The 12,998-nt window shown below is 35.5% G+C and overlaps 1 protein-coding gene across 2 annotated transcripts in view; it reads left to right on the forward strand.

Annotated features, from left to right (window-relative positions):
• LOC121410853 overlaps positions 1-12,998 on the forward strand; it is a 76,814-nt gene that overhangs the window by 39,134 nt on the left and 24,682 nt on the right. For both annotated transcript variants that reach the window (XM_041603198.1, XM_041603199.1), the window contains exons 16-17: positions 3,298-3,423; positions 10,841-10,936. In XM_041603198.1, coding sequence (XP_041459132.1) covers positions 3,298-3,423; positions 10,841-10,936 — 222 coding nt within the window. The remainder of the gene's footprint in view (positions 1-3,297; positions 3,424-10,840; positions 10,937-12,998) is intronic.

Here is a 12,998-nt window from a genome sequence, read left to right on the forward strand (position 1 = left end):
AAGTTGGGGGCATTTGTTGAATTACTATCATAACTTTGAAAGTTTATTGGTCTAGTTCATACAGCTTGGACGTAAGAGTAATAGTATCAATGAACATCCTATGCAAATTTCAGGTCACATGACCAAGGTCAAAGGTCAATGGACTTTGGCCATGTTGGGGGTATTTGTTGAATAACCATCATAACTCTGCTGTGTATGGATCTAGTTCATAAAACTTGGACATAGAGTAATCAACTAAATCAAGTATCATTGAACATCTCATGTGAGTTTCAGGTCACATGACCAAAGTCAGAGGTCATTTAAGGTAATTATTAGATTGCTGTTAATATAACTTTAAAAGTTTATAGTTTATTTTATAAAATGTGGATATAGGGATAATCAAGTATCAATGACAAGCCTTAGGTTGCATGATCAAGATCAAATGTCATTTATTGTCAATGAACATAGTATTGTATCATTATATGAATGGTGTTTTTTGGAATAATTTATTTTATAGTAGTTTTCAAAGTCAGCACTGCTGCTATATTGAATCGCGTGATGCAGGTGAGACTGCCAGAGGTGCTCCACTTGTTCCTTTTTCTGTCACTTGGGGTTCTACTTTCAGTTTTCTTTTGTTTTTTTCTTTGCAGTCTGTTGGTTGTTGTTTGTTGAAATATGTTGAAAACCAATTAACCTAATTTGTAATATTAGTATGTGGTGTAGTCCAAGTCTAATAATGATTTAACTTGTGTAAGTGAAAGAAAATCTATTCACAAATATGATCATGTTTATACATCTCTGTCACAACTGACAGTTTTTAATAAAAGAATAATGTATAAAAAAATATTGAAATTATCAATGGTATGAGATTTTTTTTTCATATTTAACAACATTTGTAGAGATTTCTTTTTTCATAATTTTGATAAAAACAATATTAATGAATGAAACAAAAGAAGAAATAAGAGTTCAAGCAATACACATTAAATCCCAAGTTATTTGAATTTATTTTGCCAAAGAATTTTTATGTAGTGAGGAAGAATATGTTTTGCATAGAAATACATGTAACTAGTATGTGACGATCCGTGATAGAAATAAGGAAGAGAGAAAATTGGTTGGAAGTAGGAGGAATGATAGTTACACATACTTGTGAAAGAGTTTATACTGGGTGCACAACATGTGATCAGTTACCACAACTCAATTAGACTGGGGATGGATTAAGACAGGGTGAACAATGTTTTGATAAAAAGGTAATGAAACCCCAATGCTACTGACAAATTGATCTTTTCTTTTAATACAGTTGAAGGGGTTGACATTGCTTTATTGAGTCAGTCAGAGCTTCTAAATTAGAGAAATGGAATTTGCATTGATTTAAACATGCTGAAAGTTGAATCTTACATTCAGTAAAATGGGACATCACTTCAGTGGTAGAACAAAATTCTATATTACAGTAGTCACTGAATAGAACTTGGTTACATGATAGCAAACAATACAAAGATTTATTCCTCCTTCGCAATCACCCCACATACACAGTATCCAAGTTTTAAGACTTTATACCATTAACACAAAGAACATGGGTAATCCTTCAATTCTTTGCAAGGTATATGTGCCCTAGATATCTAATTTTGATTGAAATATTTATAGGATTTCCATAATAGTTGGAAAAATTAATTTGCGCCGGCTTTGTTGACTTACGATAAGCCAGCTAATAAATAGTAATAAGCCAGCTAATAAATGATAAAGTAAACTTATGGTTTTGTATTAAAAAAGGAATATTTCAGTTACTTGCAAGTTCATGAATTCAATCAATCAATACTTAGCAAGAATAAAACAGTTAGACAATACACTGTCTGGAATTCACCTATAAATGCAGTTGTACATTCAGACCACACAGAAAATAATACCTTAAAATGTATTGTAATGTAAAGGCATATTAAACATGTTCATTAAAGTATACCTTTAACTTAATTTGGCAAGTAGAAAGCAGTGCTAATAATCCCAGTGAAGAGATGGTGCTGGGAACTCAATATCAATTGATTTTCCCTCGATTGATTGTCTTAGCATGGATAAGATGGTAATGTATTAAAAAATATATGACTCCCAAAAGTATACTATTTTGTTTGAGGTTAATTGTTATCCAGAGGGTAAGTTAATCCAATGAAGTATGGTTATGATTAATTATCTAGAGACAGGGGGCTGATTTGAGAAAGGAATTAGACAGGGGTAATTCATTAATTATAAAAGAAAAAATCAACCTTGATTGTAACCATGTTTACAATGATAACAGTCAGTCTTTCTTTTTTCTTCTACAACAGTGTTTACATACGCTACCTGGTCTGCATGGTTGTCTTCATTCTGTCCCCCACTTTTATTTCTCTTTCTCTATCTCTTTCTGACACACACACACACTGTTATTCCTTTTCCCTCCCCCTCTCTCTCTTTAATTTCCTTCATCCTCTCTAATCCCTGGTTTCACCCTCTCATCTCTTCTTTTATTTCATCTCTTTACCTCCCCACTCTGTCCTATTGATTCTTGATTTGTTATTCTCAGTCATGCTCTTTTCTGTTTTTAAATACTTCTCTCTAAGTCACTATGATATGAAAAGAAGAAATATAGATATCAAGATTATAAGTTACCTCTCTGTTTTATCATACGCCTAGTGCTTCTCTCTCCTTAAAGTTATGAAACAATTTTGCCTCTTCATGCGTCACATCTTGAATGTTCTGTTACATCTATGGTAGATATGAACCAATAGTTTCTAAGGAACCTTACCCAAAATTAGGGCAAAATCTTCCATACAGGAATCCTTAAATTTCAACTCACTTTTCCCATTGTTTTTATATGCAACTATATGTTTCACGAGATCAAGCTGTAATTTGAATAAGGGTGCGGTGCATTATTGCTGAATTGATTCATGTTGGTGGGTATGAATGGTATATGAATTCTCTCTCTTTTTGCAACAGAAAGCCTTAACCCAGTGGACAATATAAAGTTGGGTTTTCAAAATGTAAAATCATTAGACCCAAGGAGTTACCAGTACTGGAAACTCCTCATGAGACCATGCATACTGGTATTTCCAACATAAACAGATTCAATGAAGAAGCCTGTGTGTCATTTTTTTCCTTCAAAATATGGAAAATGGGATCATAATTATATTTTCATATATGGAGATAGACACCTTGGTTTATCCTGGTATGGAAGAATAAGAAAAAAGTTTATCACAGCTCTCAGAGGTATCACTTACGTTATATATGTTTCCAACAATTTTCAGAATCATGTAACCATAGAAGATTTTCATTTTATTGACTTTCCATGTACAGGTGGAAAGCTTGCGAGACTGTGCTGTGTACATTAGTAATCTGAGCAGCAATGTGTCGGCCAGTAAATTGGAAGGGGATCTAGATGCTGAAGCAGACTGCAATGTCAAGGAGGTTTGCATCATGAAGGTAAGATAAGAAAAGGGAGGCGTAATGAGAGAGGAGAGAAGAGACATAGAAAAGAATAAGGTTGCAATTCCTTCTTGTGCACAAATTGGGCCCTCCATGTTAATCATGAGAGATTGATTAACTGCTATGCTATGTACTCAACATCTTGCATTCATTACAGTGTTTCTCTTTCAAAGAGAATAAAAACTCCATTTGACCAGTGGAGTTTTCCATGCATCTAAAGTGCTACTAATTTATCCTTATTATTTCCTGGGTTTCACCATTCAACTACCTTTTTTTTCAATTCTTTAACGTTCTCTCTTGTGCCCCAATGTTTTTTGTATGTCTAAGGAATGAGAGAAAACACTCAAAGGCAGAGAAGTACCATTTCTCATGTGTTAAATTGCCCTTAAACCATGCTATAGGTAGGACTAAATGGCAAGTTAGCCCCACCTGTAGTGTAGGATCAAACTTAGTTCACTTTCTTTTCTCACATTTTTTTTCAAAGTGGGCCACCCCACCAGTAGTATGGGACTTTGTGACCCTGCAAAACAGCATTGTTATCCTTGCACGTGTTGTGTTTATTATAAAACTTTGAGAGTCATCATGAGAACACAAAGCTGGCCAAGCCAAGGGCAATACTCCATGTTTGACCTAGGAAAGGAAGAGGAAGAAATAAAACTTGTATTATAAATTGGTAAAATATAGAGAGATAAAGCAGGGTGCAGGAAAAAATTATAGTGGAAAGGAGAAACAATGGAATGCGTGGTTAAAACAGCACCCAAAGCTAGTTCCCTTTTGCCTCCCCATGCACCCAGATGGATTTAAGTTCCTTGTCCCTTCAAACATTGGTGACACAACATTTGCTCCTGCAACAATTGCTATGGTCTTAATATCTCAGAGGGCAGATTTTATGTTTATTGCGCAGATTTTCCATTGTAGCAATTGTCACCAGAGCAAATGTCATGGAAACAATATATTTTATGTAGGGGGTAAGCTAGGACATTTGGGAACCTTGCAATCTTTTTTTAAATCAAATTAAATCTACAATTTGTGTCTTTTGCATCTTGAGCCACCCAAAATTGCCATACACATTTACACCCACTTCAGTATTCCTGTAAAAATGTTTTGGCAGGCATAAATGGGTAAAAATTAACTCAATCTTGCAAAGAAGAGAATCCATGTGGAGATTGGTCTTTTAAAAAAAAGAAGCAAAATGGTTTTACCAAGAAAAGTAGATCTTGCCAAATCAAAAACTGACTTGTAATATAAGACTAGAGATACAGTGATTAGACTCTGTACAAATTCCCATTGATTGCTATTTGAGTGCCATGCTAATTAGAGAATTTAGATATGGGTAGTCAGGATCTCTCATATTAATACCATTGCCAAGAATCAGATCAATTTCATTAATATATTAAAGAGCGATGGAATTCAATCGGATAAATAAACCTAGGCAAACAACTTGTGAAGAGGGAAGAGGAAGAAATGAAGTATGACAACTCACATGAAAGTATCATGACTCAGAATTGAATTATTGAGTATGAAAATGTAAAAGATGGAGTGAAGTGGAAAGGATTGAATGCATAATATCAGGGAGAGTATCCATTACCCCAGAATTTTAGTGATTTGTCAACTCCTTGATGGGTATACTCTTCATTCTAACATGGAAGTGAACAATATGTGTATGTAACAGATGAAATTAACCTCGAAAAGCTTCACCTCATGTTTTATGAGCCAACAGGCCATTATGAAAAAAAAAGCTCATTGTTTTTTGCTTGAAATTTCATATTGTCTTGCATCTTCTAGTGCTCATATCCTAACTAATTAGTTAAAGGTCAAGTCCACCTCAGAAAAATGTTGATTTGAATCAATAGAGAAAAATCAGACAAGCACAATGCTGAAAATTTCATCAAAATTGGATGTAAAATAAGAAAGTTATGACATTTCAAAGTTTCGCTTATTTTTAACAAAATAGTTATATGAATGAGCCAGTTACACCCAAATGAGAGAGTCGATGATGTCACTCACTCACTATTTCTTTTGTTTTTTATTGTTTTAATTATACAATATTTCAATTTTTACAAATTTGACGATTAGGACCTCCTTGCCTGAAGCACAGAATGTTATAATAATGGAATTCCACATGTTCAGGGAGGAATGAAACTTCATTTCACATGGCAATGACGATAAAATAAAAATATTTCATATTTCATATAATAAAATACAAAAGAAATAGTGAGTGAGTGATGTCATCAGTACCTCATTTGCATACCTAACGAGATGTGCATATAACTGTTTTGTGAAATGAAGCGAAACTTTAAAATGCCATAACTTTCTTATTTTAAATCTGATTTTGATGAAATTTTCAGTGTTATGCCTGTTAAATTTTCTCTATTTATTCAAATCAAGTTTTTGTTGGGGTGGACTTGTCCTTTAAGAAAAATTTCCAAGTAAGACAAGCACTTTGTGCAAGTTCATTTGTAAAGCAAATATATGTAGATGTTGACAATTTATGCTGTGAAAACTGAGAAATTATTTTTTGTAAATGGGAAGAAACAGCAAAAGTTGTAGAAAGTTTCACTCTCAAATAATTTGATAACTTCTTTTATTTGTTGTAAATTTGTTTTAACATCATTCTCTCAGATAACTCATGAAGGATGCATTTATACATGTATCCTGTATCCAGTGTGTATATCAATGCATTTCTAAAGGTTATTTATATTTTTAGTAATGCAGACACATCTCAATTTACAAAATATTGTGTTCTGCACTGTTTTAGCTATCCATATAAAGAAGCAAAATATACTCCGAGAGTAGGGGGTGTAGTTATTAATGCAAATTTCGCTGACATCTATTTGTCAGTTGATTGTGATGTTGAGCAGCCAGCAGCCAATTGTTTTTAATAGTGCATTGAGTTACTCTCTCCAGCAGGAGTCATCTGCAAGTAAGTAGAATGCTGTGTCTGCTTAGGAGGAAGATTTTCTTCACATCTGTCTTATCATTTGCAGGTGTTGGAGATTGATGCTCTCTACTATTATGACATGAGGTGAAATTCAAATTTCTTAAGTTTTATTTAAGAAAAAAATCAAACGATGGGAAAGATAATGTAAATGAGTACATGTATGATCATATTTAGATTAAATGTGAACTTTTTTCAGGAATTGAGGCAAGACTGTGGAGGATTGTCTTTACCTAAATCATTCTAATTCAGGAAAGAATACTCAAGAGGTTTGGATAATTTAGCCCCTATAGTGCAAAAAGTACCCAATTGAAAGTTGTTAGATAGTCTGTGCAATTCTAAAAGAGTGAAGTATGGCTTTTATTAAGTGGCATGAGCAAGTTGACTTATACCCCTTTCATAAACCCAATTATGCGGCTAATAGCAGCATAATTTGGTCGTAAATTCGGAGGATGACCAGAGTTATCCGCATTATTTTTATGCTGCTTTTATCCGCATAATAGCAGCATAGGGACCAGATTTTGACTTTATGAATGCATTTCCAAATAATGCGGATAATTGCCATGGTGCGGTCACAAGGTCACCCTTTTCCAACACAACCGCATCGGAGGGGGCGTGTGCAGTTGTCATGACGATTATCCGCCTTTTTCAGGACGGGCGCTCTTAAAAATAGTGCGGATTATTTTCGGAGTTTGTGAACGCAATTTTTATTGAATTATCGGCATTACTCTTAGGCGGCTAATTGGAGGATGGGTTTATGAATAGGGTATCAAGATACCCAGGCCACTGAGCAAAGAAAAAAAAACAAGAAAAACAAAAACCCTACTTCTTTTACCAACTTAACTTCCAAGGCCATCATCTTTCTTTTTCCCCAATTTAGCAAACTCCTGATCATCCTGTGAAAGTTCTAAGATAAGACAGGATTTATTGACTCTATTCGACCCCCTCTCGGGGTATGAGAGTACAAACATAGAAACATATTTACAAAAGATGTACAAACATAATAAATGTGAACATAATAGTGTATAAAAATATTCAGCCTATATTGAATACAGAGTAAAAATGTAGTTAATCTGTAATAAGTCTTTATGAAACCAAACATGATATTTAATAGCTATTGAAGAAGGTAACACTAAGGATTGTTGTTCATTCTTCTTTTAACAATTATAAAGGGGTATTAGAATTTAAGAAAAATAAAGAGTTTCAAACAAGATATTTCCAAGAAGTGCTCAATGCCCTGAGTCAATTCAGGTTTCAAACTTTCATCCGTTGTCCTCCCTCTCCCTACCCTGGGACAGAAAAGCGAGATGGAAACGAGGTACAATTGCGATAGTTGGGTTATTTATGCAGCTTGGTCGAAATCAATTGCAGCTGTGACTAGTGAGAGCTGCTCAAGGAGTCGTGAGATGTCACCGTCATCCCTCATCATCCGGGGTCGGTGTTTGAACACCTTGGCAACACACACATTTAGCTCCACTCTATGAATGATAGATGCGACTCTCTCCTTTCCTCATTAGGCTATCAATGTGTCAATGGGCGATGTCTGTGTAGGGGGAGGGGGAGGATGAGAGGCTGATAGCTAGATGGTTGGGTGGTTAAATCTAGGGTGCTGCATCTGGGGTCTTTTACCTTTCAGAAGAGATTCAAAGAAAGAAAGAAAGAAAGAAAGAAAGAAAAAGAGGGGTGAGGAGTACTATGTAGAAGATAAAGAAAGATGAATGTTAAGATAAAGGCAGTCATGGAATTTAATGGATGGGGGGGAGACAGAAGAAGAAGAGAGGGAAAAGGAATAAGATAATAGAGATACATGTAGAGGCAAAAAGAGATTAAAGACATAAATGTAACAGAGAAATGGAAAGAAAGGAGGAACAAATTTAAAGATAAAGAAGAGAAAAAGATGGACATCGAAACAAAAGATGAAGAGAATTTGTTAGACATAGACCTGCATGTAAATACAAACACAAAGTTTACCTTAAAAAGATCTGATAAAGGGAGTGGAGGAAATTAAAAAAAAGAAAAGACAGAAACTTAAGGAACAAGAGAGGGAAAGAGAAAATAAAGAGAGGAGTATAAATACAAAAAAGGCATATATAGCATATAGTTGCCAAGATGTCTCCAACGTGGAAAGTTTCTTTGATCTAACAAAGGAGATGTCTCTGCCACATCTCTAGATAAGTACACAAGCACTTAAAAATCACAGAGTTGTTGGTGCTAAGTCTCCAAGTAGTCACTGCAACATCTTGGACACTTTACTTAGTTGCAGCGACTGCTCGGTGATGTTTCCAAGACGTTGTGGTGACTTCTTGGAGGCTTTTTAGCAACATCCCTATGACTTTCAGGCAAAGTGCCTGTCACTTTGTCTGGAGATTACTCTAGAACAAAGAAACTTTTATATTATAACTTTTTACTACCTTTCATCGGCCTTTGTGATCTCCTGCGGTTCTCTGCAGTGTCTCTGAGGTTTTTGAAACTTTCTCAGCAGAGAGATCACAGAGCTTTCTCAGCAGTTTGGGATGTAACTAATTAAGTCTATGTGATGTCTCTCTGACTGATGGAGGCATTCTGGCATTGTGAAGCCTGGAAAAGGTGTCTCAGAAATTGAGATATCTAAAAACTAGCCACATCTGGAGTCACAAACAAGTCACAAAAATAGTTGCAAGCCCAAGTAGAGAGAAAAAATTAAGAAAGCTACATGTATATTATATTCAGTGGGCATTAAACCTTGAGGAGGGGAGTGAGAGACAGACTAAGTTTAAAAGAGAGGAACAGAGAAAGGGAGTGAGAAGGGGGTAGAAGGCAATTGATGTGAAAATCATTTCTATCAGTATTCAGAAAGCATGAATTATCATGAGGGCATTTCTTCATAAATTGATACAGCAAGAAGAAATGCTCTGAATTCAAATCAATTCTAGTTAAAATGAGGACATGGCACAGAGGAATATTTCTAAAGTATCAAATGTATGATGGAACCTGGTAAACCAACGCGTCTGTTTCAAGACATGCACACACGAACAACATTTTAGAATAATCCTACTATTCCCAATATAGACTTTGGCATATTAGGGTACCGGTAATCAATTTTAGTGGAAGAGGATTATGTTTACTGAGCTGGTACTATTGAACAAAGATTGTCTTTTTCTAATGTATCAATATAATTGCATTTCTTATTAACCCATTGACTGTCAGTCCCTGATGGCCTCTGTCTGAGTCGACTGTGATTATGGATTCAGTTGTCAGTGGGTTGCTAAGTAGAGCTCAGGTGACCTAAATCATGCTCCAGTATTTTCGATTTATTGTTTGTATTTCGTATTTCAAATATATATTTCTAAGAGGCTTGAATCAATCTACAAAGAGGATTTAATTTAATCCCCCAATGATTTCTTAAACTGTAGAAGCTCATCAAATGAAACCCAGTACTAATAATGTATGGGCAATAGATGTTTCAATCTTATTCATGGTTTCAAACTCATTAAAGGGGAATGAAACCTTGGAACAAGTAGGGTTGTGTCAAAACAGAAAAATCAAAGAAAAAGAACAAAGAAAGTTTGAGAAAATTCAGACAAATAATGAGAAAGTTATGAGCATTTGAATCTTGCAATCGTTAATGCCATGGAGATCCTCCTATTGGCAATGCGACAAGGATGTGTCGTGGCTCAGTGGATAAGTCTCCGGACTATGAACCACAAGGACCGGGGTTCAAATCCCACTGCAGCACTAGCGTCCTTTGGCAAGGCGTTTATCTACATTTACCACTCTCAACCCAGGTGTAGTAAATGGGTACCCGGTAGGAAGAAATTCCTTGAATGCTCGATGCGCCCGATCAGGGTAGCCGTGCTAAAGCCAGGGTAATAGTATGCAGCGCTTAGAAACATTTGTATTAAGCGCTATATAAATGTTGCATATTATTATTATTATGTGTGATGTCACATGTGAACAACTTTCCCTTTGATGGACTTTAAAATACCCCCAAAATGTCTCTTTTTGCTTTTTCTAATGGTGATACAAACTCTTCATCCATGATGTATTCTTTAAAAATATGTATTACATGCACTCCTATAGAAATAACACATGATCTACTGTTAGATGTGATAAAAGAGGTATTTTAAGTGAAATATATACTAAAGTAATGGGGAGAGTTGTTCACAAGTGACATCACACATCTTTGTCGCATTGCCAATATGAGGATCTCCGTAGCATTAGTGATTGTAATATTCAAATGCTCATAACTTTCTCATTATTTGTCAGATTTTATCAATTTTTTGTTGATCCGTTCCTTTGATTTTTCTGTTTTCACACAAGCTATCTTGTTCCAAATGTTTCATTCTCCTTTAATTGATTTTTTTTCCAAATCACGAGGTTGGCAGTGATATGCTTACATTTGGTTGAAAGTAATTTCTGTACTAAGTTTATCAGAGACAGAATCCCTCAAGCTTTTTTATTTCCTTCATTATTCAGTTGCATGTCTTTTTTTTACAGGATCCTATTCAGAGAAAACCCAATGGATATGCCTGGGTGCTTATGGCAGATCAGGAATCGGTGAAAAGAGCCATGGATTTCTATTATTCAGGCCAGGTATGATATATGATTAGATCAGAGTAATAAGGATGTTGGCTCCCATGAAATACATGACTAGCCTCTAGTTCATTCAGACCAAATTGATAGTGCACAAAATGGACTTGTTGGATGCTAGACTATTTAATCTAAGACCACAAGCCCAGAAAATAAGATCTGAGCAGAAAATTATTCTTTAAGTTAGATCCCAACTTCTATTGGTGAGAATATTTTTTTGTCTCGCCTGCGTAGCTTAGCGAGACTAAAGGTGCTGCTTTTCCAATGGCAGCGGCGTCAAAATTGATGGTTAATTTTTTTTTAAATGTCATCATAAAGTATATTGACCTAGTTCAAGAAGCTTGGACATGGTTATCAAGTATTACTAAACCTCCTGCCAGAGTTTTAGGTCAAATGACCAAGCTCAAAGGTCATTTAGGGTCAATGAACTTGAATTATATGTTGGCGGAATCAATATCAAAATCTTAACCAAAGGTCAAGTTTTCGAAATGTCATTTAGGGTCAATGAACTTTGGCCAAGTTGGAGGGGTTTTATTGAATTCCCATCATAACTTTGAAAATTGTGGATCTAGTTCATGAAATGTGGACATAAGGGTAATCGAGTATCACTGATCATCTTGCACAAATCTTTAGTCACACAATTAAGGTCAAATGTCATTTCGAGTCGATGAACAATGTATTTTATCATCATATGAATGGTGTTTTTTGTGAATGATTATTCTGTAGTAGTTTTGAAAATCAGCACTCCTTCTGGCACTCCACTTATTTTTTTTTTTTTTTGGGGGGGGGGCACCAAGCATGCCTGTCATTAGGGTGACCCAAGTAGTAGCCCAGGACTGGTCCAGGGGCACCCAAACTCTGTTGTAATGCATGCATAACTATAGATCATCTAGAATTGTTAAAACAAACTATATGAGCCATGGGGGAGGAGTCAACATGAAGAGGAACAGCAGTAGCTTGGCAGTTGTTGCAGTTATTTTAGGGTGCCCTAAATGTTGGCTACAGCATACAATTTTACATTCCAACTTGTGTCATGATTTATCTGAAATTGTATTACCTAGTTATATTGCTTTAATCAGAATTTTCTCTACTCTTGTCCTACTTCTATTACATTTTCCTGTTACTTCAATAAAATTAATCAAATCCACATTAGTTATCACCATATTCTATTCTTGGAACAAATCTGTGTAGCTACTCTAATCTTCGGTATAAATTGTAAAGATATATCATTTGTTTCTATCCTAATTAAGTACCCATTTATGCCGAATAGCCAATGGAAATGTCACCTCATTCTGGAGAGGATATTTTGTCATGCCATCCAGTCTGAAATTATAAATGCGATCAGTCATGCATTATAGAGTGTGCTTTCGTCACGGGCAGTTTACAGATATCGATGACATGATGTAATGTCATGGGGGGATGATCTTGAGAGTGGAAAAGGAAGATTGGTATAGAGAAAGACAGAACCAAACGGAGAAAGAAGAGCAAGAAAGAAAGAGGGGGAGTAAATAGAGACAAGAGTATTGGAATTAGTGATAAAAAAATAGGGAAATGGAGAGAGAAAGAAAAGGAGGAGTGGGAGAAAGAGAGGGTTGGGTGTAAAAGAAGAAGGAGATGAAGGAGGTAGAAGAGGAGTTGATAAAGGAGGAGAATGAGGAGAAGGAGAACAAGGAGAAGAGGAGAAGAAGAAGAAGAAGAAGGAGAAGAAGAAGATGAAATAGAAGAAGAAGAAGGAGATTGAGGAGGAGAAGGAGGAAGGGAAAGGAGAAGAGAGAAGTAGGTAAATGAAGGCTGAATGCTAATAGATTTCTGCAGTGATGGGATAATGGTTTTAAGGACATGAAGAAGAGGGTTAGGTGGGTAGACAGACAAACAATGAGTAGATTAAGTGGGTGAGAGAAATATTACAACAATATATGTGCATCAACAGATGGTGAAATTCCTAGGAATACAAGAGGTTTATAACCCTGGGTCGTCTTTGGAAGAGAATCATCTTTCCACTGCCTGACTTGATGAAAACAGCTGTGTTCCATCAATGCACAGTCAAAGTCGGTCTCTTCTCCAT

This window comes from Lytechinus variegatus, chromosome 3 (assembly GCF_018143015.1).
Source record: "Lytechinus variegatus isolate NC3 chromosome 3, Lvar_3.0, whole genome shotgun sequence".
Taxonomy (NCBI): Eukaryota; Metazoa; Echinodermata; class Echinoidea; order Temnopleuroida; family Toxopneustidae; genus Lytechinus; species Lytechinus variegatus.